The sequence below is a fragment of the Drosophila pseudoobscura genome, chromosome X (assembly GCF_009870125.1).
Source record: "Drosophila pseudoobscura strain MV-25-SWS-2005 chromosome X, UCI_Dpse_MV25, whole genome shotgun sequence".
NCBI classification, from domain to species: Eukaryota; Metazoa; Arthropoda; class Insecta; order Diptera; family Drosophilidae; genus Drosophila; species Drosophila pseudoobscura.
This window is the reverse complement of record NC_046683.1, coordinates 10,527,039-10,548,569: the sequence shown is the minus strand read 5'-3', so window position 1 is coordinate 10,548,569 and position 21,531 is coordinate 10,527,039. Positions and strand designations below refer to the sequence as shown.

General features: G+C 46.8%; 7 protein-coding genes and 1 long non-coding RNA gene across 10 annotated transcripts; 3 read left to right on the top strand and 5 right to left on the bottom strand.

The window, feature by feature from the left end:
• The first annotated feature begins 20 nt into the window (after nt 1-20).
• LOC117185202 (bifunctional lysine-specific demethylase and histidyl-hydroxylase NO66-like) lies at nt 21-15,028 on the top strand. 3 transcript variants are annotated; one of them, XM_033385594.1, is made up of 2 exons: nt 21-454; nt 11,882-15,028. In XM_033385594.1, exons 1-2 carry the CDS (start codon nt 196-198, stop codon nt 14,812-14,814), a joined length of 3,192 nt encoding a protein of 1,063 aa, XP_033241485.1. In that variant the 5' UTR covers nt 21-195; the 3' UTR covers nt 14,815-15,028. The 3 variants fall into 3 exon arrangements, with proteins under 3 accessions (XP_033241485.1, XP_033241487.1, XP_033241486.1); XM_033385596.1 differs by lacking the exon at nt 11,882-15,028 and adding an exon at nt 527-3,253 and having other exon boundaries at nt 22-454; XM_033385595.1 differs by lacking the exon at nt 21-454 and adding an exon at nt 11,359-11,809.
• On the bottom strand, nt 3,256-3,811 carry LOC6903975 (39S ribosomal protein L33, mitochondrial). The gene is made up of 3 exons (XM_002136506.3): nt 3,585-3,811; nt 3,412-3,515; nt 3,256-3,349 (listed from the first exon to the last, which is right to left on the bottom strand). The coding sequence occupies exons 1-3, from the start codon at nt 3,623-3,625 to the stop codon at nt 3,300-3,302; spliced, it is 195 nt and encodes a 64-aa protein (XP_002136542.1). The 5' UTR covers nt 3,626-3,811; the 3' UTR covers nt 3,256-3,299.
• On the bottom strand, nt 4,795-5,527 carry LOC26534157 (uncharacterized). Its single transcript, XR_004470799.1, has 2 exons — nt 5,156-5,527; nt 4,795-5,078 (listed from the first exon to the last, which is right to left on the bottom strand). It is a non-coding gene; the product is annotated as an uncharacterized lncRNA (long non-coding RNA).
• LOC117183205 (bifunctional lysine-specific demethylase and histidyl-hydroxylase NO66-like) lies at nt 5,692-8,931 on the top strand. The gene is made up of 2 exons (XM_033385600.1): nt 5,692-6,132; nt 6,205-8,931. The coding sequence occupies exons 1-2, from the start codon at nt 5,877-5,879 to the stop codon at nt 8,715-8,717; spliced, it is 2,769 nt and encodes a 922-aa protein (XP_033241491.1). The 5' UTR covers nt 5,692-5,876; the 3' UTR covers nt 8,718-8,931.
• Nucleotides 8,934-9,512, bottom strand: LOC6903977 (39S ribosomal protein L33, mitochondrial). Its single transcript, XM_002136504.3, has 3 exons — nt 9,263-9,512; nt 9,090-9,193; nt 8,934-9,027 (listed from the first exon to the last, which is right to left on the bottom strand). The coding sequence occupies exons 1-3, from the start codon at nt 9,301-9,303 to the stop codon at nt 8,978-8,980; spliced, it is 195 nt and encodes a 64-aa protein (XP_002136540.1). The 5' UTR covers nt 9,304-9,512; the 3' UTR covers nt 8,934-8,977.
• Nucleotides 15,029-15,030: 2 nt separating the features above from the next.
• Nucleotides 15,031-15,610, bottom strand: LOC117185206 (39S ribosomal protein L33, mitochondrial). Its single transcript, XM_033385606.1, has 3 exons — nt 15,360-15,610; nt 15,187-15,290; nt 15,031-15,124 (listed from the first exon to the last, which is right to left on the bottom strand). The coding sequence occupies exons 1-3, from the start codon at nt 15,398-15,400 to the stop codon at nt 15,075-15,077; spliced, it is 195 nt and encodes a 64-aa protein (XP_033241497.1). The 5' UTR covers nt 15,401-15,610; the 3' UTR covers nt 15,031-15,074.
• Nucleotides 15,611-17,456: 1,846 nt separating this feature from the next.
• On the top strand, nt 17,457-20,915 carry LOC117185203 (bifunctional lysine-specific demethylase and histidyl-hydroxylase NO66-like). The gene is made up of 2 exons (XM_033385599.1): nt 17,457-17,906; nt 17,979-20,915. Exons 1-2 carry the CDS (start codon nt 17,651-17,653, stop codon nt 20,699-20,701), a joined length of 2,979 nt encoding a protein of 992 aa, XP_033241490.1. The 5' UTR covers nt 17,457-17,650; the 3' UTR covers nt 20,702-20,915.
• A 2-nt stretch (nt 20,916-20,917) lies between these two features.
• Nucleotides 20,918-21,497, bottom strand: LOC117185207 (39S ribosomal protein L33, mitochondrial). Its single transcript, XM_033385607.1, has 3 exons — nt 21,247-21,497; nt 21,074-21,177; nt 20,918-21,011 (listed from the first exon to the last, which is right to left on the bottom strand). The coding sequence occupies exons 1-3, from the start codon at nt 21,285-21,287 to the stop codon at nt 20,962-20,964; spliced, it is 195 nt and encodes a 64-aa protein (XP_033241498.1). The 5' UTR covers nt 21,288-21,497; the 3' UTR covers nt 20,918-20,961.
• Nucleotides 21,498-21,531: the final 34 nt, after the last annotated feature.

Sequence of the window (21,531 nt, the reverse complement as noted above, 5' to 3'; positions counted from 1 at the left end):
TGACCCTCAGAAATATACCGAAATATACCGCCTCTTTTTAAAAAAAATTCCGAAGAAACGAAAGCTTGCCAAAACCAGCCAGAGGTTAAAATATAATTTTGCGGTGAAAATTAAGTCTTCTATTTTTGTGGAACAAGCGATTTGATGTAACTGGTATTTGACAATCGACTGATTGTAGATTATAACAGTTTAAAGATGTTCGACAAGAATAAAAAGGTTTCGGTCTTTGCCGCCTATCGCGGCTCCGCAACCTCAAAAAATTATGTACAAAAAGGAACAAAGAATTTCGACAAAAATGGTGCCGCCAAAAATAACAACAGGAACTTGGCCTCCAAAAATGGGGGAAAGCTGAAGGGTCCGCTAAAAAGGAGCGGTAGCTATAGCGACGGCGACAACGGCAGCAGCAGCAGCAGCAGCGGCGAAGACGAGGAGGACGGCAGCACCGACAGCAGAGGTGAGTTGTATGATTCCTCCGAGAGTGGCGAGGAATACACGCTGAACAACCACTCGTCTCAATCCTCGCCAGAAACTCCGGCTAATACTCGTGAGTCACTGAAGCGTCGCAACGATGAGGCGGAGGGCAGCAAGCCCATCGGCGCCAAGCGTACTTCATTCACTCCAGTCGGCCAGAAAGACGAGGAGGACGACAGCACCGACAGCAATGGTGAATTGTATGATTCGTCCGAGAGTGGCGAGGAATACACGCTGAACAGCCACTCGTATCAATCCTCGCCAGAAACTCCGGCTAATACTCGTGAGTCACTGAAACGTCGCAACGATGAGGCGGAGGGCAGCAAGCCCATCGGCGCCAAGCGTACTTCATCCACTCCAGTCGGCCAGAAAGACGAGGAGGACGACAGCACCGACAGCAGTGGTGAATTGTATGATTCGTCCGAGAGTGGCGAGGAATACACGCTGAACAGCCACTCGTCTCAATCCTCGCCAGAAACTCCGGCTAATACTCGTGAGTCACTGAAGCGTCGCAACTATGAGGCGGAGGGCAGCAAGCCCATCGGCGCCAAGCGTACTTCATCCACTCCAGTCGGCCAGAAAGACGAGGAGGACGACAGCACCGACAGCAGTGGTGAATTGTATGATTCGTCCGAGAGTGGCGAGGAATACACGCTGAACAGCCACTCGTCTCAATCCTCGCCAGAAACTCCGGCTAATACTCGTGAGTCACTGAACCGTCGCAACGATGAGGCGGAGGGCAGCAAGCCCATCGGCGCCAAGCGTACTTCATCCACTCCAGTCGGCCAGAAAGACGAGGAGGACGACAGCACCGACAGCAATGGTGAATTGTATGATTCGTCCGAGAGTGGCGAGGAATACACGCTGAACAGCCACTCGTCTCAATCCTCGCCAGAAACTCCGGCTAATACTCGTGAGTCACTGAACCGTCGCAACTATGAGGCGGAGGGCAGCAAGCCCATCGGCGCCAAGCGTACTTCATCCACTCCAGTCGGCCAGTCGACATCGGCTGCCAGCAAGAAGAATACGGTTCCAGTCAAGGTGGAGGTGGCGTCGCCAAACCGCGCGTTGCTGTCCCCACAGTCGATCGAGATGGAACCAGGGGACAGCATGTTTTGCAGAATTAAAATCGGTGTAATTAAATCTGTTCAACCCGGAGGTGATGTAGGAGCAGAGGCTGGCGCTGGTCAGGCCGTAAACCGCCTGGAGCCATGCCATGAAGTGCACAAGGAAAACAGCATTGAAGTGGGAAAGCGGACCCTGGCTCAGCTCATTGCTCCGATGACTATGGCCACTTTTTTGCGTGACCACTGGGAAAAGAGTCCATTTAGAGTGATAACAACGACCTCAGGTGGATTCTCCAATCTAATATCGTTCAAGATGATCGACAAAATGCTGATCCAGAACCACGTGGAGTATACCACCAACATCGATGTAACAAGCTATGAGGACGGCGTGCGGAAGACCTTGAACCCTGACGGTCGTGCCTTGCCCCCTAGCGTTTGGGCCCACTATCAACGCGGCTGCAGCATCCGTATCCTGAATCCCTCCAGCTACCTTGTCCAGCTGAGGCAGTTGTGCGTCAAGCTGCAGGAGTTTTTCCATTGCCTGGTGGGGGCCAATGTCTACCTGACGCCCCCCGAGAGCCAGGGATTCGCACCGCATTACGATGATATTGAAGCCTTTGTTCTCCAGGTGGAGGGCAAGAAGCGCTGGCGCATCTACGCCCCCACCAAAGAACTGCCCCGTGAATCGTCGGGCAACCTCAGCCAGACCGAATTGGGCGATCCCATAATGGATATAGTACTGATGCCCGGCGATCTCTTATACTTCCCACGCGGCTGGATCCACCAGGCCATCACAGAGAAGGACTCCCATTCGCTGCACATTACCCTCAGCGCCTACCAGCAGCAATCGTACGCCAATCTGATGGAGAAGCTCATGCCCCTGGTTGTTAAGGAGAGTGTCGAGCAGACCTTGAAGCTGCGCAAGGGGCTTCCGCTGGACATCTTTCAGAACCTTGGCGTGGCCAACGCCGAATGGAACGGCGTGCATCGCCAAAAGTTGATACAGCATATCCAGAATCTAGCACAGCGTCTGATGCCCACCGAGGGTCAGATCGATCGGGCCTTGGACCAATTGGCCATAAAATTCCAGCACGAGGCCCTGCCACCCACCATTGCGCCCCAGGAGTTGAAACGCACTGTATACGGTGCACAGGCTACCGCCGATAAGACTGGCCATTGCTCACTTGATTACGAACTCGCAGAGGGGACTGCAGTGCGTCTGCTGCGTGCCAATATCGTACGCCTGACGGTCGACGAGGGTGTCCTGCGCTGCTACTACTACACGGACAATGGTTTGGAGTATTGTAAATATGAGCCAAACTTCTTTGAGCTGGAACCGTTCCATGGTACTGTTATTGAGACGCTAATTCATGCCTATCCCGATTATACAAAGATCAAAGATCTACCCCCGATGGGAAACGATGAAGACCGCTTGGAGTTTGTCGAAGCCCTCTGGGAGCGCGGAATCCTTATGGTTGAGAAGCCCTTCAAAAAAGTATAGGCTCGGGAATTCTTCCCCCCTCAAAATAAACGAACCCAAAGCGAGAGTCTAGTCCTAGTAATCTAAGATATTCCCTGTTCTGTTCACCATTTGTAATTTTTGTTAGCCCGCAGTGTCTTTAATGTTATGTGTCGAGTCCTAGGGCAGCGCCAACAGCATGAAAATTAACAAGAACATTAATTAAAAGAACAAATAAATAATCCAAGGGATGCAACATTTGCGTGTGTTTGTGTGGTGTAACATTTATTTATTCTACATGTTCAGGCGCTGCGGATTCTCTTGCGCTCGCGGTAGAGGCTATCCTGTTGAACTGCGGAGATAAGTCGGATGAGAAAAAATTTCTATTTCAGCTGTCCATATATATATACTCACTGTACGGATCGAAGCGTATCACCTCGATCTTCTCGGCCAGGCGTTCGCGGAACGCATTGTACTGATGCCCGCTGACCACGCTCTCCAGCACGACCATGATGCGTCTACGGGAACACAACACACCAGACAACAAATTACCCAATTATCCCTGTCTCTCAGGTAAACATACTTACTTGCTCTTCACCTTCTTGAATAGGACATTGGTGAGGCGCATTTTGAGTCAATAATTTGATTTTATATAGAAAAAACGGCTAAAATTATTCCAATTGCTCAATTTTTTTATACCGTTGAATAATGCTGCCTAACTAAAATCTTTAGCTTTTCCCGTATAATTTCAGGCCATTAATGAATACATTTTCTACAAGATTGGCTAGTTTTTAGTACTCCTATTTATTGTATTTTGACTGCAGCAAGGTTTAAACAAAAAAGGTCAACCAAAAAAACAGTCGCAATGTTGCTGGTATTTGAAGACAGGTTGCGTGTATAGGCACTTTTATACCCTATTTCGTTAATTTGATATGAAGATAAAACGTAATTTATAAAGACCTTTTCTCAAACTGATACGTTTTAGACATATTCATTATTTATTAGCATTTTGTATATATTTACCTCGATCCTCATACCTACTGAGCTTGGGATGACAAACATTTTCTCAACTCTATAATATCCTCTTCCCTAGGGTATGAAAATTAGTGTTGCCGGTAATCATTGTTGTCAACCGGTTATGACGACTAATTCCTGGTTATTCTTTCTTCCGTCAAAAATTCCCAGCTATATAGATCTCTGAGTTCTGCCCACATAATTTTATCCTATTAATGAATCAATTTTCTACTTGACTGGCTTAATTTAAACTCTTGTTTTTATTGGACTTCTATATAACATTGAAAATTAAGTTTAATAGATTGATGAAACACAATAACTTAACTCACTTAAGCCCCCTCTATTTAAACAGTTCAACGCCGTTAGGTATAACATCGTGGTAACGACACGCTAACTACACATTTGCTACATAGGAACTACATTCTATGTAATTATCAAAAGCGACACCTGTGCACGTATACAATATTTTTGACCGTTTTTTTTAAATTAAATACAAGCAAAATTAAGTGTGTTTAAGTGTTTCAGCTGATCGAATTTAGAAATTTTCAGCCCTCCAAGTCAGAGTTCTAGTTTTTATGAAAAAAAAAACGCAGATTATGCATACAATTTTTGAGCTAATATGCAAAAAAAAACCCTGGAAGCGGAATATAGTCTACGATTGGTTGGGATTCTACTATCATGCTTACGAGTATTTTAGGTTTTTACACAATTACAACAATTGATAATGCAGATGTTATTGATTTGATATCATCTCGATATGTCTTCTAAGTACATCGGGAACATCATGTGGCACTCGAAATGGCAATTATCGGAACGCATTTAGTAAATGAGACTGTACAAAACATTCAAAAATGGCCATCATATTGGCCAAGCCTGATATGATAGGGACTTAAGAAATAATCACTATTATCATAAGTATCAGAGATAAATGAATTGGACTCATATGCTAGGAGCTTTATACATATACTCATCAACAAACGTAAAGTGGCCATCAATAGGGTCCTATATCTGTCAGACGCCAAGGAATGGTTCAACAAATAATCCTATTCCACTAAACCCACTGAATACTTTCAAGGGTCGAATGGAAAGGACATTTAGAGATGATAAATAACAATATCTTGTACATTGAAGGATTATTTCTTACTGAAAGGAGATAAGTTTTGTCATATAGTTCCGCTAGCTGTTCGATGATCTATTTTGTTCAATCCATAAAGAGACGCAACATCAGGGCGGATAACTTGTACCTATTATAGTCTTTCTGTAGAAGGGCGTTACCAAATTTGTTTTATTTACTTTGCAACGACGCGCAGCACCCCACCCGATCGGTTCAAAAAAATTGGAATTTCTGAATTTCTATAATGTTTACATTTTGCTCAGTTTATTACATGTTACTTGGCAGCTCTACACGGCTACTACACACGTGCTACATGAATGGGATGAGAAAGAGGGTATGGACAACAGCCAAAACGGAACTGAAAGTGCAACGCGCGCAAGGTAAAACTCCCCCCTTTGCCTTATATACCTTGTCTTCTAGGTATATTGTCTTCACACGCGAGGTGAGGTTCTTAGGAACTAGCAACTTGCCTTGGCTGTTTTTGCCTGCTGTCCATACCCTTTTTTACAGCCCATTCAAAATGACGACTCATTTTTTCGTTACAGGAGTGTGACTGTGACCCTCAGAAATATACCGAAATATACCGCCTCTTTTTAAAAAAAATTCCGAAGAAACGAAAGCTTGCCAAAACCAGCCAGAGGTTAAAATATAATTTTGCGGTGAAAATTAAGTCTTCTATTTTTGTGGAACAAGCGATTTGATGTAACTGGTATTTGACAATCGACTGATTGTAGATTATAACAGTTTAAAGATGTTCGACAAGAATAAAAAGGTTTCGGTCTTTGCCGCCTATCGCGGCTCCGCAACCTCAAAAAATTATGTACAAAAAGGAACAAAGAATTTCGACAAAAATGGTGCCGCCAAAAATAACAACAGGAACTTGGCCTCCAAAAATGGGGGAAAGCTGAAGGGTCCGCTAAAAAGGAGCGGTAGCTATAGCGACGGCGACAACGGCAGCAGCAGCAGCAGCGGGGAAGACGAGGAGGACGACAGCACCGACAGCAGAGGTGAGTTGTATGATTCCTCCGAGAGTGGCGAGGAATACACGCTGAACAACCACTCGTCTCAATCCTCGCCAGAAACTCCGGCTAATACTCGTGAGTCACTGAAGCGTCGCAACGATGAGGCGGAGGGCAGCAAGCCCATCGGCGCCAAGCGTACTTCATTCACTCCAGTCGGCCAGAAAGACGAGGAGGACGACAGCACCGACAGCAATGGTGAATTGTATGATTCGTCCGAGAGTGGCGAGGAATACACGCTGAACAGCCACTCGTATCAATCCTCGCCAGAAACTCCGGCTAATACTCGTGAGTCACTGAAACGTCGCAACGATGAGGCGGAGGGCAGCAAGCCCATCGGCGCCAAGCGTACTTCATCCACTCCAGTCGGCCAGAAAGACGAGGAGGACGACAGCACCGACAGCAGTGGTGAATTGTATGATTCGTCCGAGAGTGGCGAGGAATACACGCTGAACAGCCACTCGTCTCAATCCTCGCCAGAAACTCCGGCTAATACTCGTGAGTCACTGAAGCGTCGCAACTATGAGGCGGAGGGCAGCAAGCCCATCGGCGCCAAGCGTACTTCATCCACTCCAGTCGGCCAGAAAGACGAGGAGGACGACAGCACCGACAGCAGTGGTGAATTGTATGATTCGTCCGAGAGTGGCGAGGAATACACGCTGAACAGCCACTCGTCTCAATCCTCGCCAGAAACTCCGGCTAATACTCGTGAGTCACTGAACCGTCGCAACGATGAGGCGGAGGGCAGCAAGGCCATCGGCGCCAAGCGTACTTCATCCACTCCAGTCGGCCAGAAAGACGAGGAGGACGACAGCACCGACAGCAATGGTGAGTTGTATGATTCGTCCGAGAGTGGCGAGGAATACACGCTGAACAGCCACTCGTCTCAATCCTCGCCAGAAACTCCGGCTAATACTCGTGAGTCACTGAACCGTCGCAACTATGAGGCGGAGGGCAGCAAGCCCATCGGCGCCAAGCGTACTTCATCCACTCCAGTCGGCCAGTCGACATCGGCTGCCAGCAAGAAGAATACGGTTCCAGTCAAGGTGGAGGTGGCGTCGCCAAACCGCGCGTTGCTGTCCCCACAGTCGATCGAGATGGAACCAGGGGACAGCATGTTTTGCAGAATTAAAATCGGTGTAATTAAATCTGTTCAACCCGGAGGTGATGTAGGAGCAGAGGCTGGCGCTGGTCAGGCCGTAAACCGCCTGGAGCCATGCCATGAAGTGCACAAGGAAAACAGCATTGAAGTGGGAAAGCGGACCCTGGCTCAGCTCATTGCTCCGATGACTATGGCCACTTTTTTGCGTGACCACTGGGAAAAGAGTCCATTTAGAGTGATAACAACGACCTCAGGTGGATTCTCCAATCTAATATCGTTCAAGATGATCGACAAAATGCTGATCCAGAACCACGTGGAGTATACCACCAACATCGATGTAACAAGCTATGAGGACGGCGTGCGGAAGACCTTGAACCCTGACGGTCGTGCCTTGCCCCCTAGCGTTTGGGCCCACTATCAACGCGGCTGCAGCATCCGTATCCTGAATCCCTCCAGCTACCTTGTCCAGCTGAGGCAGTTGTGCGTCAAGCTGCAGGAGTTTTTCCATTGCCTGGTGGGGGCCAATGTCTACCTGACGCCCCCCGAGAGCCAGGGATTCGCACCGCATTACGATGATATTGAAGCCTTTGTTCTCCAGGTGGAGGGCAAGAAGCGCTGGCGCATCTACGCCCCCACCAAAGAACTGCCCCGTGAATCGTCGGGCAACCTCAGCCAGACCGAATTGGGCGATCCCATAATGGATATAGTACTGATGCCCGGCGATCTCTTATACTTCCCACGCGGCTGGATCCACCAGGCCATCACAGAGAAGGACTCCCATTCGCTGCACATTACCCTCAGCGCCTACCAGCAGCAATCGTACGCCAATCTGATGGAGAAGCTCATGCCCCTGGTTGTTAAGGAGAGTGTCGAGCAGACCTTGAAGCTGCGCAAGGGGCTTCCGCTGGACATCTTTCAGAACCTTGGCGTGGCCAACGCCGAATGGAACGGCGTGCATCGCCAAAAGTTGATACAGCATATCCAGAATCTAGCACAGCGTCTGATGCCCACCGAGGGTCAGATCGATCGGGCCTTGGACCAATTGGCCATAAAATTCCAGCACGAGGCCCTGCCACCCACCATTGCGCCCCAGGAGTTGAAACGCACTGTATACGGTGCACAGGCTACCGCCGATAAGACTGGCCATTGCTCACTTGATTACGAACTCGCAGAGGGGACTGCAGTGCGTCTGCTGCGTGCCAATATCGTACGCCTGACGGTCGACGAGGGTGTCCTGCGCTGCTACTACTACACGGACAATGGTTTGGAGTATTGTAAATATGAGCCAAACTTCTTTGAGCTGGAACCGTTCCATGGTACTGTTATTGAGACGCTAATTCATGCCTATCCCGATTATACAAAGATCAAAGATCTACCCCCGATGGGAAACGATGAAGACCGCTTGGAGTTTGTCGAAGCCCTCTGGGAGCGCGGAATCCTTATGGTTGAGAAGCCCTTCAAAAAAGTATAGGCTCGGGAATTCTTCCCCCCTCAAAATAAACGAACCCAAAGCGAGAGTCTAGTCCTAGTAATCTAAGATATTCCCTGTTCTGTTCACCATTTGTAATTTTTGTTAGCCCGCAGTGTCTTTAATGTTATGTGTCGAGTCCTAGGGCAGCGCCAACAGCATGAAAATTAACAAGAACATTAATTAAAAGAACAAATAAATAATCCAAGGGATGCAACATTTGCGTGTGTTTGTGTGGTGTAACATTTATTTATTCTACATGTTCAGGCGCTGCGGATTCTCTTGCGCTCGCGGTAGAGGCTATCCTGTTGAACTGCGGAGATAAGTCGGATGAGAAAAAATTTCTATTTCAGCTGTCCATATATATATACTCACTGTACGGATCGAAGCGTATCACCTCGATCTTCTCGGCCAGGCGTTCGCGGAACGCATTGTACTGATGCCCGCTGACCACGCTCTCCAGCACGACCATGATGCGTCTACGGGAACACAACACACCAGACAACAAATTACCCAATTATCCCTGTCTCTCAGGTAAACATACTTACTTGCTCTTCACCTTCTTGAATAGGACATTGGTGAGGCGCATTTTGAGTCAATAATTTGATTTTATATAGAAAAAACGGCTAAAATTATTCCAATTGCTCAATTTTTTTATACCGTTGAATAATGCTGCCTAACTAAAACCTTTAGCTTTTCCCGTATAATTTCAGGCCATTAATGAAAACATTTTCTACAAGATTGGCTAGTTTTTAGTACTCCCATTTATTGTATTTTGACTGCAGCAAGGTTTAAACAAAAAAGGTCAACCAAAAAAACAGTCGCAATGTTGCTGGTATTTGAAGACAGGTTGCGTGTATAGGCACTTTTATACCCTATTTCGTTAATTTGATATGAAGATAAAACGTAATTTATAAAGACCTTTTCTCAAACTGATACGTTTTAGACATATTCATTATTTATTAGCATTTTGTATATATTTACCTCGATCCTCATACCTACTGAGCTTGGGATGACAAACATTTTCTCAACTCTATAATATCCTCTTCCCTAGGGTATGAAAATTAGTGTTGCCGGTAATCATTGTTGTCAACCGGTTATGACGACTAATTCCTGGTTATTCTTTCTTCCGTCGAAAATTCCCAGCTATATAGATCTCTGAGTTCTGCCCACATAATTTTATCCGATTAATGAATCAATTTTCTACTTGACTGGCTTAATTTAAACTCTTGTTTTTATTGGATTTCTATATAACATTGAAAATTAAGTTTAATAGATTGATGAAACACAATAACTTAACTCACTTAAGCCCCCTCTATTTAAACAGTTCAACGCCGTTAGGTATAAAATCGTGGTAACGACACGCTAACTACACATTTGCTACATAGGAACTACATTCTATGTAATTATCAAAAGCGACACCTGTGCACGTATACAATATTTTTGACCGTTTTTTTTAAATTAAATACAAGCAAAATTAAGTGTGTTTAAGTGTTTCAGCTGATCGAATTTAGAAATTTTCAGCCCTCCAAGTCAGAGTTCTAGTTTTTATGAAAAAAAAACGCAGATTATGCATACAATTTTTGAGCTAATATGCAAAAAAAAACCCTGGAAGCGGAATATAGTCTACGATTGGTTGGGATTCTACTATCATGCTTACGAGTATTTTAGGTTTTTACACAATTACAACAATTGATAATGCAGATGTTATTGATTTGATATCATCTCGATATGTCTTCTAAGTACATCGGGAACATCATGTGGCACTCGAAATGGCAATTATCGGAACGCATTTATTAAATGAGACTGTACAAAACATTCAAAAATGGCCATCATATTGGCCAAGCCTGATTTGATAGGGACTTAAGAAATAATCACTATTATCATAAGTATCAGAGATAAATGAATTGGACTCATATGCTAGGAGCTTTATACATATACTCATCAACAAACGTAAAGTGGCCATCAATAGGGTCCTATATCTGTCAGACGCCAAGGAATGGTTCAACAAATAATCCTATTCCACTAAACCCACTGAATACTTTCAAGGGTCGAATGGAAAGGACATTTAGAGATGATAAATAACAATATCTTGTACATTGAAGGATTATTTCTTACTGAAAGGAGATAAGTTTTGTCATATAGTTCCGCTAGCTGTTCGATGATCTATTTTGTTCAATCCATAAAGAGACGCAACATCAGGGCGGATAACTTGTACCTATTATAGTCTTTCTGTAGAAGGGCGTTACCAAATTTGTTTTATTTACTTTGCAACGACGCGCAGCACCCCACCCGATCGGTTCAAAAAAATTGGAATTTTTGAATTTCTAAAATGTTTACATTTTGCTCAGTTTATTACATGTTACTTGGCAGCTCTACACGGCTACTACACACGTGCTACATGAATGGGATGAGAAAGAGGGTATGGACAACAGCCAAAACGGAACTGAAAGTGCAACGCGCGCAAGGTAAAACTCCCCCCTTTGCCTTATATACCTTGTCTTCTAGGTATATTGTCTTCACACGCGAGGTGAGGTTCTTAGGAACTAGCAACTTGCCTTGGCTGTTTTTGCCTGCTGTCCATACCCTTTTTTACAGCCCATTCAAAATGACGACTCATTTTTTCGTTACAGGAGTGTGACTGTGACCCTCAGAAATATACCGAAATATACCGCCTCTTTTTAAAAAAAATTCCGAAGAAACGAAAGCTTGCCAAAACCAGCCAGAGGTTAAAATATAATTTTGCGGTGAAAATTAAGTCTTCTATTTTTGTGGAACAAGCGATTTGATGTAACTGGTATTTGACAATCGACTGATTGTAGATTATAACAGTTTAAAGATGTTCGACAAGAATAAAAAGGTTTCGGTCTTTGCCGCCTATCGCGGCTCCGCAACCTCAAAAAATTATGTACAAAAAGGAACAAAGAATTTCGACAAAAATGGTGCCGCCAAAAATAACAACAGGAACTTGGCCTCCAAAAATGGGGGAAAGCTGAAGGGTCCGCTAAAAAGGAGCGGTAGCTATAGCGACGGCGACAACGGCAGCAGCAGCAGCAGCGGCGAAGACGAGGAGGACGACAGCACCGACAGCAGAGGTGAGTTGTATGATTCCTCCGAGAGTGGCGAGGAATACACGCTGAACAACCACTCGTCTCAATCCTCGCCAGAAACTCCGGCTTATACTCGTGAGTCACTGAAGCGTCGCAACGATGAGGCGGAGGGCAGCAAGCCCATCGGCGCCAAGCGTACTTCATCCACTCCAGTCGGCCAGAAAGACGAGGAGGACGACAGCACCGACAGCAATGGTGAATTGTATGATTCGTCCGAGAGTGGCGAGGAATACACGCTGAACAGCCACTCGTCTCAATCCTCGCCAGAAACTCCGGCTAATACTCGTGAGTCACTGAACCGTCGCAACGATGAGGCGGAGGGCAGCAAGCCCATCGGCGCCAAGCGTACTTCATCCACTCCAGTCGGCCAGAAAGACGAGGAGGACGACAGCACCGACAGCAATGGTGAATTGTATGATTCGTCCGAGAGTGGCGAGGAATACACGCTGAACAGCCACTCGTCTCAATCCTCGCCAGAAACTCCGGCTAATACTCGTGAGTCACTGAACCGTCGCAACGATGAGGCGGAGGGCAGCAAGCCCATCGGCGCCAAGCGTACTTCATCCACTCCAGTCGGCCAGAAAGACGAGGAGGACGACAGCACCGACAGCAATGGTGAATTGTATGATTCGTCCGAGAGTGGCGAGGAATACACGCTGAACAGCCACTCGTCTCAATCCTCGCCAGAAACTCCGGCTAATACTCGTGAGTCACTGAACCGTCGCAACGATGAGGCGGAGGGCAGCAAGCCCATCGGCGCCAAGCGTACTTCATCCACTCCAGTCGGCCAGAAAGACGAGGAGGACGACAGCACCGACAGCAATGGTGAATTGTATGATTCGTCCGAGAGTGGCGAGGAATACACGCTGAACAGCCACTCGTCTCAATCCTCGCCAGAAACTCCGGCTAATACTCGTGAGTCACTGAAGCGTCGCAACTATGAGGCGGAGGGCAGCAAGCCCATCGGCGCCAAGCGTACTTCCTCCACTCCAGTCGGCCAGAAAGACGAGGAGGACGACAGCACCGACAGCAGTGGTGAATTGTATGATTCGTCCGAGAGTGGCGAGGAATACACGCTGAACAGCCACTCGTATCAATCCTCGCCAGAAACTCCGGCTAATACTCGTGAGTCACTGAAGCGTCGCAACGATGAGGCGGAGGGCAGCAAGCCCATCGGCGCCAAGCGTACTTCATCCACTCCAGTCGGCCAGAAAGACGAGGAGGACGACAGCACCGACAGCAGTGGTGAATTGTATGATTCGTCCGAGAGTGGCGAGGAATACACGCTGAACAGCCACTCGTCTCAATCCTCGCCAGAAACTCCGGCTAATACTCGTGAGTCACTGAAGCGTCGCAACTATGAGGCGGAGGGCAGCAAGCCCATCGGCGCCAAGCGTACTTCATCCACTCCAGTCGGCCAGTCGACATCGGCTGCCAGCAAGAAGAATACGGTTCCAGTCAAGGTGGAGGTGGCGACGCCAAACCGCGCGTTGCTGTCCCCACAGTCGATCGAGATGGAACCAGGGGACAGCATGTTTTGCAGAATTAAAATCGGTGTAATTAAATCTGTTCAACCCGGAGGTGATGTAGGAGCAGAGGCTGGCGCTGGTCAGGCCGTAAACCGCCTGGAGCCATGCCATGAAGTGCACAAGGAAAACAGCATTGAAGTGGGAAAGCGGACCCTGGCTCAGCTCATTGCTCCGATGACTATGGCCACTTTTTTGCGTGACCACTGGGAAAAGAGTCCATTTAGAGTGATAACAACGACCTCAGGTGGATTCTCCAATCTAATATCGTTCAAGATGATCGACAAAATGCTGATCCAGAACCACGTGGAGTATACCACCAACATCGATGTAACAAGCTATGAGGACGGCGTGCGGAAGACCTTGAACCCTGACGGTCGTGCCTTGCCCCCTAGCGTTTGGGCCCACTATCAACGCGGCTGCAGCATCCGTATCCTGAATCCCTCCAGCTACCTTGTCCAGCTGAGGCAGTTGTGCGTCAAGCTGCAGGAGTTTTTCCATTGCCTGGTGGGGGCCAATGTCTACCTGACGCCCCCCGAGAGCCAGGGATTCGCACCGCATTACGATGATATTGAAGCCTTTGTTCTCCAGGTGGAGGGCAAGAAGCGCTGGCGCATCTACGCCCCCACCAAAGAACTGCCCCGTGAATCGTCGGGCAACCTCAGCCAGACCGAATTGGGCGATCCCATAATGGATATAGTACTGATGCCCGGCGATCTCTTATACTTCCCACGCGGCTGGATCCACCAGGCCATCACAGAGAAGGACTCCCATTCGCTGCACATTACCCTCAGCGCCTACCAGCAGCAATCGTACGCCAATCTGATGGAGAAGCTCATGCCCCTGGTTGTTAAGGAGAGTGTCGAGCAGACCTTGAAGCTGCGCAAGGGGCTTCCGCTGGATATCTTTCAGAACCTTGGCGTGGCCAACGCCGAATGGAACGGCGTGCATCGCCAAAAGTTGATACAGCATATCCAGAATCTAGCACAGCGTCTGATGCCCACCGAGGGTCAGATCGATCGGGCCTTGGACCAATTGGCCATAAAATTCCAGCACGAGGCCCTGCCACCCACCATTGCGCCCCAGGAGTTGAAACGCACTGTATACGGTGCACAGGCTACCGCCGATAAGACTGGCCATTGCTCACTTGATTACGAACTCGCAGAGGGGACTGCAGTGCGTCTGCTGCGTGCCAATATCGTACGCCTGACGGTCGACGAGGGTGACCTGCGCTGCTACTACTACACGGACAATGGTTTGGAGTATTGTAAATATGAGCCAAACTTCTTTGAGCTGGAACCGTTCCATGGTACTGTTATTGAGACGCTAATTCATGCCTATCCCGATTATACAAAGATCAAAGATCTACCCCCGATGGGAAACGATGAAGACCGCTTGGAGTTTGTCGAAGCCCTCTGGGAGCGCGGAATCCTTATGGTTGAGAAGCCCTTCAAAAAAGTATAGGCTCGGGAATTCTTCCCCCCTCAAAATAAACGAACCCAAAGCGAGAGTCTAGTCCTAGTAATCTAAGATATTCCCTGTTCTGTTCACCATTTGTAATTTTTGTTAGCCCGCAGTGTCTTTAATGTTATGTGTCGAGTCCTAGGGCAGCGCCAACAGCATGAAAATTAACAAGAACATTAATTAAAAGAACAAATAAATAATCCAAGGGATGCAACATTTGCGTGTGTTTGTGTGGTGTAACATTTATTTATTCTACATGTTCAGGCGCTGCGGATTCTCTTGCGCTCGCGGTAGAGGCTATCCTGTTGAACTGCGGAGATAAGTCGGATGAGAAAAAATTTCTATTTCAGCTGTCCATATATATATACTCACTGTACGGATCGAAGCGTATCACCTCGATCTTCTCGGCCAGGCGTTCGCGGAACGCATTGTACTGATGCCCGCTGACCACGCTCTCCAGCACGACCATGATGCGTCTACGGGAACACAACACACCAGACAACAAATTACCCAATTATCCCTGTCTCTCAGGTAAACATACTTACTTGCTCTTCACCTTCTTGAATAGGACATTGGTGAGGCGCATTTTGAGTCAATAATTTGATTTTATATAGAAAAAACGGCTAAAATTATTCCAATTGCTCAATTTTTTTATACCGTTGAATAATGCTGCCTAACTAAAACCTTTAGCTTTTCCCGTATAATTTCAGGCCATTAATGAAAACATTTTCTACAAGATTGGCTAGTTTTTAGTACTCCCATTTATTGTATTTTGACTGCAGCAAGGTTTAAACAAAAAAGGTCAACCAAAAAAACAGTCGCAATGTTGCTGGTATTTGAAGACAGGTTGCGTGTATAGGCACTTTTATACCCTATTTCGTTAATTTGATATGAAGATAAAACGTAATTTATAAAGACCTTTTCTCAAACTGATACGTTTTAGACATATTCATTATTTATTAGCATTTTGTATATATTTACCTCGATCCTCATACCTACTGAGCTTGGGATGACAAACATTTTCTCAACTCTATAATATCCTCTTCCCTAGGGTATGAAAATTAGTGTTGCCGGTAATCATTGTTGTCAACCGGTTATGACGACTAATTCCTGGTTATTCTTTCTTCCGTCGAAAATTCCCAGCTATATAGATCTCTGAGTTCTGCCCACATAATTTTATCCGATTAATGAATCAATTTTCTACTTGACTGGCTTAATTTAAACTCTTGTTTTTATTGGATTTCTATATAACATTGAAAATTAAGTTTAATAGATTGATGAAACACAATAACTTAACTCACTTAAGCCCCCTCTATTTAAACAGTTCAACGCCGTTAGGTATAAAATCGTGGTAACGACACGCTAACTACACATTTGCTACATAGGAACTACATTCTATGTAATTATCAAAAGCGACACCTGTGCACGTATACAATATTTTTGACCGTTTTTTTTAAATTAAATACAAGCAAAATTAAGTGTGTTTAAGTGTTTCAGCTGATCGAATTTAGAAATTTTCAGCCCTCCAAGTCAGAGTTCTAGTTTTTATGAAAAAAAAACGCAGATTATGCATACAATTTTTGAGCTAATATGCAAAAAAAAACCCTGGAAGCGGAATATAGTCTACGATTGGTTGGGATTCTACTATCATGCTTACGAGTATTTTAGGTTTTTACACAATTACAACAATTGATAATGCAGATGTTATTGATTTGATATCATCTCGATATGTCTTCTAAGTACATCGGGAACATCATGTGGCACTCGAAATGGCAATTATCGGAACGCATTTATTAAATGAGACTGTACAAAACATTCAAAAATGGCCATCATATTGGCCAAGCCTGATTTGATAGGGACTTAAGAAATAATCACTATTATCATAAGTATCAGAGATAAATGAATTGGACTCATATGCTAGGAGCTTTATACATATACTCATCAACAAACGTAAAGTGGCCATCAATAGGGTCCTATATCTGTCAGACGCCAAGGAATGGTTCAACAAATAATCCTATTCCACTAAACCCACTGAATACTTTCAAGGGTCGAATGGAAAGGACATTTAGAGATGATAAATAACAATATCTTGTACATTGAAGGATTATTTCTTACTGAAAGGAGATAAGTTTTGTCATATAGTTCCGCTAGCTGTTCGATGATCTATTTTGTTCAATCCATAAAGAGACGCAACATCAGGGCGGATAACTTGTACCTATTATAGTCTTTCTGTAGAAGGGCGTTACCAAATTTGTTTTATTTACTTTGCAACGACGCGCAGCACCCCACCCGATCGGTTCAAAAAAATTGGAATTTTTGAATTTCTAAAATGTTTACATTTTGCTCAGTTTATTACATGTTACTTGGCAGCTCTACACGGCTACTACACACGTGCTACATGAATGGGATGAGAAAGAGGGTATGGACAACAGCCAAAACGGAACTGAAAGTGCAACGCGCGCAAGGTAAAACTCCCCCCTTTGCCTTATATACCTTGTCTTCTAGGTATATTGTCTTCACACGCGAGGTGAGGTTCTTAGGAACTAGCAACTTGCCTTGGCTGTTTTTGCCTGCTGTCCATACCCTTTTTTACAGCCCATTCAAAATGACGACTCATTTTTTCGTTACAGGAGTGTGACTGTGACCCTCAGAAATATACCGAAATATACCGCCTCTTTTTAAAAAAAATTCCGAAGAAACGAAAGCTTGCCAAAACCAGCCAGAGGTTAAAATATAATTTTGCGGTGAAAATTAAGTCTTCTATTTTTGTGGAACAAGCGATTTGATGTAACTGGTATTTGACAATCGACTGATTGTAGATTATAACAGTTTAAAGATGTTCGACAAGAATAAAAAGGTTTCGGTCTTTGCCGCCTATCGCGGCTCCGCAACCTCAAAAAATTATGTACAAAAAGGAACAAAGAATTTCGACAAAAATGGTGCCGCCAAAAATAACAACAGGAACTTGGCCTCCAAAAATGGGGGAAAGCTGAAGGGTCCGCTAAAAAGGAGCGGTAGCTATAGCGACGGCGACAACGGCAGCAGCAGCAGCAGCGGCGAAGACGAGGAGGACGACAGCACCGACAGCAGAGGTGAGTTGTATGATTCCTCCGAGAGTGGCGAGGAATACACGCTGAACAACCACTCGTCTCAATCCTCGCCAGAAACTCCGGCTTATACTCGTGAGTCACTGAAGCGTCGCAACGATGAGGCGGAGGGCAGCAAGCCCATCGGCGCCAAGCGTACTTCATCCACTCCAGTCGGCCAGAAAGACGAGGAGGACGACAGCACCGACAGCAATGGTGAATTGTATGATTCGTCCGAGAGTGGCGAGGAATACACGCTGAACAGCCACTCGTCTCAATCCTCGCCAGAAACTCCGGCTAATACTCGTGAGTCACTGAACCGTCGCAACGATGAGGCGGAGGGCAGCAAGCCCATCGGCGCCAAGCGTACTTCATCCACTCCAGTCGGCCAGAAAGACGAGGAGGACGACAGCACCGACAGCAATGGTGAATTGTATGATTCGTCCGAGAGTGGCGAGGAATACACGCTGAACAGCCACTCGTCTCAATCCTCGCCAGAAACTCCGGCTAATACTCGTGAGTCACTGAACCGTCGCAACGATGAGGCGGAGGGCAGCAAGCCCATCGGCGCCAAGCGTACTTCATCCACTCCAGTCGGCCAGAAAGACGAGGAGGACGACAGCACCGACAGCAGTGGTGAATTGTATGATTCGTCCGAGAGTGGCGAGGAATACACGCTGAACAGCCACTCGTATCAATCCTCGCCAGAAACTCCGGCTAATACTCGTGAGTCACTGAAGCGTCGCAACGATGAGGCGGAGGGCAGCAAGCCCATCGGCGCCAAGCGTACTTCATCCACTCCAGTCGGCCAGAAAGACGAGGAGGACGACAGCACCGACAGCAGTGGTGAATTGTATGATTCGTCCGAGAGTGGCGAGGAATACACGCTGAACAGCCACTCGTCTCAATCCTCGCCAGAAACTCCGGCTAATACTCGTGAGTCACTGAAGCGTCGCAACGATGAGGCGGAGGGCAGCAAGCCCATCGGCGCCAAGCGTACTTCATCCACTCCAGTCGGCCAGAAAGACGAGGAGGACGACAGCACCGACAGCAGTGGTGAATTGTATGATTCGTCCGAGAGTGGCGAGGAATACACGCTGAACAGCCACTCGTCTCAATCCTCGCCAGAAACTCCGGCTAATACTCGTGAGTCACTGAAGCGTCGCAACTATGAGGCGGAGGGCAGCAAGCCCATCGGCGCCAAGCGTACTTCATCCACTCCAGTCGGCCAGTCGACATCGGCTGCCAGCAAGAAGAATACGGTTCCAGTCAAGGTGGAGGTGGCGACGCCAAACCGCGCGTTGCTGTCCCCACAGTCGATCGAGATGGAACCAGGGGACAGCATGTTTTGCAGAATTAAAATCGGTGTAATTAAATCTGTTCAACCCGGAGGTGATGTAGGAGCAGAGGCTGGCGCTGGTCAGGCCGTAAACCGCCTGGAGCCATGCCATGAAGTGCACAAGGAAAACAGCATTGAAGTGGGAAAGCGGACCCTGGCTCAGCTCATTGCTCCGATGACTATGGCCACTTTTTTGCGTGACCACTGGGAAAAGAGTCCATTTAGAGTGATAACAACGACCTCAGGTGGATTCTCCAATCTAATATCGTTCAAGATGATCGACAAAATGCTGATCCAGAACCACGTGGAGTATACCACCAACATCGATGTAACAAGCTATGAGGACGGCGTGCGGAAGACCTTGAACCCTGACGGTCGTGCCTTGCCCCCTAGCGTTTGGGCCCACTATCAACGCGGCTGCAGCATCCGTATCCTGAATCCCTCCAGCTACCTTGTCCAGCTGAGGCAGTTGTGCGTCAAGCTGCAGGAGTTTTTCCATTGCCTGGTGGGGGCCAATGTCTACCTGACGCCCCCCGAGAGCCAGGGATTCGCACCGCATTACGATGATATTGAAGCCTTTGTTCTCCAGGTGGAGGGCAAGAAGCGCTGGCGCATCTACGCCCCCACCAAAGAACTGCCCCGTGAATCGTCGGGCAACCTCAGCCAGACCGAATTGGGCGATCCCATAATGGATATAGTACTGATGCCCGGCGATCTCTTATACTTCCCACGCGGCTGGATCCACCAGGCCATCACAGAGAAGGACTCCCATTCGCTGCACATTACCCTCAGCGCCTACCAGCAGCAATCGTACGCCAATCTGATGGAGAAGCTCATGCCCCTGGTTGTTAAGGAGAGTGTCGAGCACACCTTGAAGCTGCGCAAGGGGTTTCCACTGGACATCTTTCAGAACCTTGGCGTGGCCAACGCCGAATGGAACGGCGTGCATCGCCAAAAGTTGATACAGCATATCCAGAATCTAGCACAGCGTCTGGTGCCCACCGAGGGTCAGATCGATCGGGCCTTGGACCAATTGGCCATAAAATTCCAGCACGAGGCCCTGCCACCCACCATTGCGCCCCAGGAGTTGAAACGCACTGTATTCGGTGCACAGGCTACCGCCGATAGGAATGGCCATTGCTCACTTGATTACGAACTCGCAGAGGGGACGGCAGTGCGTCTGCTGCGTGCCAATATCGTACGCCTGACGGTCGACGAGGGTGTCCTGCGCTGCTACTACTACACGGACAATGGTTTGGAGTATTGTAAATATGAGCCAAACTTCTTTGAGCTGGAACCGTTCCATGGTACTGTTATTGAGACGCTAATTCATGCCTATCCCGATTATACAAAGATCAAAGATCTACCCCCGATGGGAAACGATGAAGACCGCTTGGAGTTTGTCGAAGCCCTCTGGGAGCGCGGAATCCTTATGGTTGAGAAGCCCTTCAAAAAAGTATAGGCTCGGGAATTCTTCCCCCCTCAAAATAAACGAACCCAAAGCGAGAGTCTAGTCCTAGTAATCTAAGATATTCCCTGTTCTGTTCACCATTTGTAATTTTTGTTAGCCCGCAGTGTCTTTAATGTTATGTGTCGAGTCCTAGGGCAGCGCCAACAGCATGAAAATTAACAAGAACATTAATTAAAAGAACAAATAAATAATCCAAGGGATGCAACATTTGCGTGTGTTTGTGTGGTGTAACATTTATTTATTCTACATGTTCAGGCGCTGCGGATTCTCTTGCGCTCGCGGTAGAGGCTATCCTGTTGAACTGCGGAGATAAGTCGGATGAGAAAAAATTTCTATTTCAGCTGTCCATATATATATACTCACTGTACGGATCGAAGCGTATCACCTCGATCTTCTCGGCCAGGCGTTCGCGGAACGCATTGTACTGATGCCCGCTGACCACGCTCTCCAGCACGACCATGATGCGTCTACGGGAACACAACACACCAGACAACAAATTACCCAATTATCCCTGTCTCTCAGGTAAACATACTTACTTGCTCTTCACCTTCTTGAATAGGACATTGGTGAGGCGCATTTTGAGTCAATAATTTGATTTTATATAGAAAAAACGGCTAAAATTATTCCAATTGCTCAATTTTTTTATACCGTTGAATAATGCTGCCTAACTAAAACCTTTAGCTTTTCCCGTATAATTTCAGGCCATTAATGAAAACATTTTCTACAAGATTGGCTAGTTTTTAGTACTCCCATTTATTGTATTTTGACTGCAGCAAGGTTTAAACAAAAAAGGTCAACCAAAAAAACAGTCGCAATGTTGC

Bases quoted from the DNA above. Each gene is read 5' to 3' on its own strand.
- LOC117185202 (XM_033385594.1), top strand. From the start codon at position 196: ATGTTCGACAAGAATAAAAAGGTTTCGGTCTTTGCCGCCTATCGCGGC. The intron at 455-11,881 runs GTGAGTTGTATG...AATCCTCGCCAG, and splicing joins CGGCAGCACCGACAGCAGAG to AAACTCCGGCTTATACTCGT.
- LOC6903975 (XM_002136506.3), bottom strand. From the start codon at position 3,625: ATGCGCCTCACCAATGTCCTATTCAAGAAGGTGAAGAGCAA. The intron at 3,516-3,584 runs GTAAGTATGTTT...GTGTTCCCGTAG, and splicing joins TTCAAGAAGGTGAAGAGCAA to ACGCATCATGGTCGTGCTGG. The intron at 3,350-3,411 runs GTGAGTATATAT...TTATCTCCGCAG, and splicing joins GATACGCTTCGATCCGTACA to TTCAACAGGATAGCCTCTAC.
- LOC117183205 (XM_033385600.1), top strand. From the start codon at position 5,877: ATGTTCGACAAGAATAAAAAGGTTTCGGTCTTTGCCGCCTATCGCGGC. The intron at 6,133-6,204 runs GTGAGTTGTATG...AATCCTCGCCAG, and splicing joins CGACAGCACCGACAGCAGAG to AAACTCCGGCTAATACTCGT.
- LOC6903977 (XM_002136504.3), bottom strand. From the start codon at position 9,303: ATGCGCCTCACCAATGTCCTATTCAAGAAGGTGAAGAGCAA. The intron at 9,194-9,262 runs GTAAGTATGTTT...GTGTTCCCGTAG, and splicing joins TTCAAGAAGGTGAAGAGCAA to ACGCATCATGGTCGTGCTGG. The intron at 9,028-9,089 runs GTGAGTATATAT...TTATCTCCGCAG, and splicing joins GATACGCTTCGATCCGTACA to TTCAACAGGATAGCCTCTAC.
- LOC117185206 (XM_033385606.1), bottom strand. From the start codon at position 15,400: ATGCGCCTCACCAATGTCCTATTCAAGAAGGTGAAGAGCAA. The intron at 15,291-15,359 runs GTAAGTATGTTT...GTGTTCCCGTAG, and splicing joins TTCAAGAAGGTGAAGAGCAA to ACGCATCATGGTCGTGCTGG. The intron at 15,125-15,186 runs GTGAGTATATAT...TTATCTCCGCAG, and splicing joins GATACGCTTCGATCCGTACA to TTCAACAGGATAGCCTCTAC.
- LOC117185203 (XM_033385599.1), top strand. From the start codon at position 17,651: ATGTTCGACAAGAATAAAAAGGTTTCGGTCTTTGCCGCCTATCGCGGC. The intron at 17,907-17,978 runs GTGAGTTGTATG...AATCCTCGCCAG, and splicing joins CGACAGCACCGACAGCAGAG to AAACTCCGGCTTATACTCGT.
- LOC117185207 (XM_033385607.1), bottom strand. From the start codon at position 21,287: ATGCGCCTCACCAATGTCCTATTCAAGAAGGTGAAGAGCAA. The intron at 21,178-21,246 runs GTAAGTATGTTT...GTGTTCCCGTAG, and splicing joins TTCAAGAAGGTGAAGAGCAA to ACGCATCATGGTCGTGCTGG. The intron at 21,012-21,073 runs GTGAGTATATAT...TTATCTCCGCAG, and splicing joins GATACGCTTCGATCCGTACA to TTCAACAGGATAGCCTCTAC.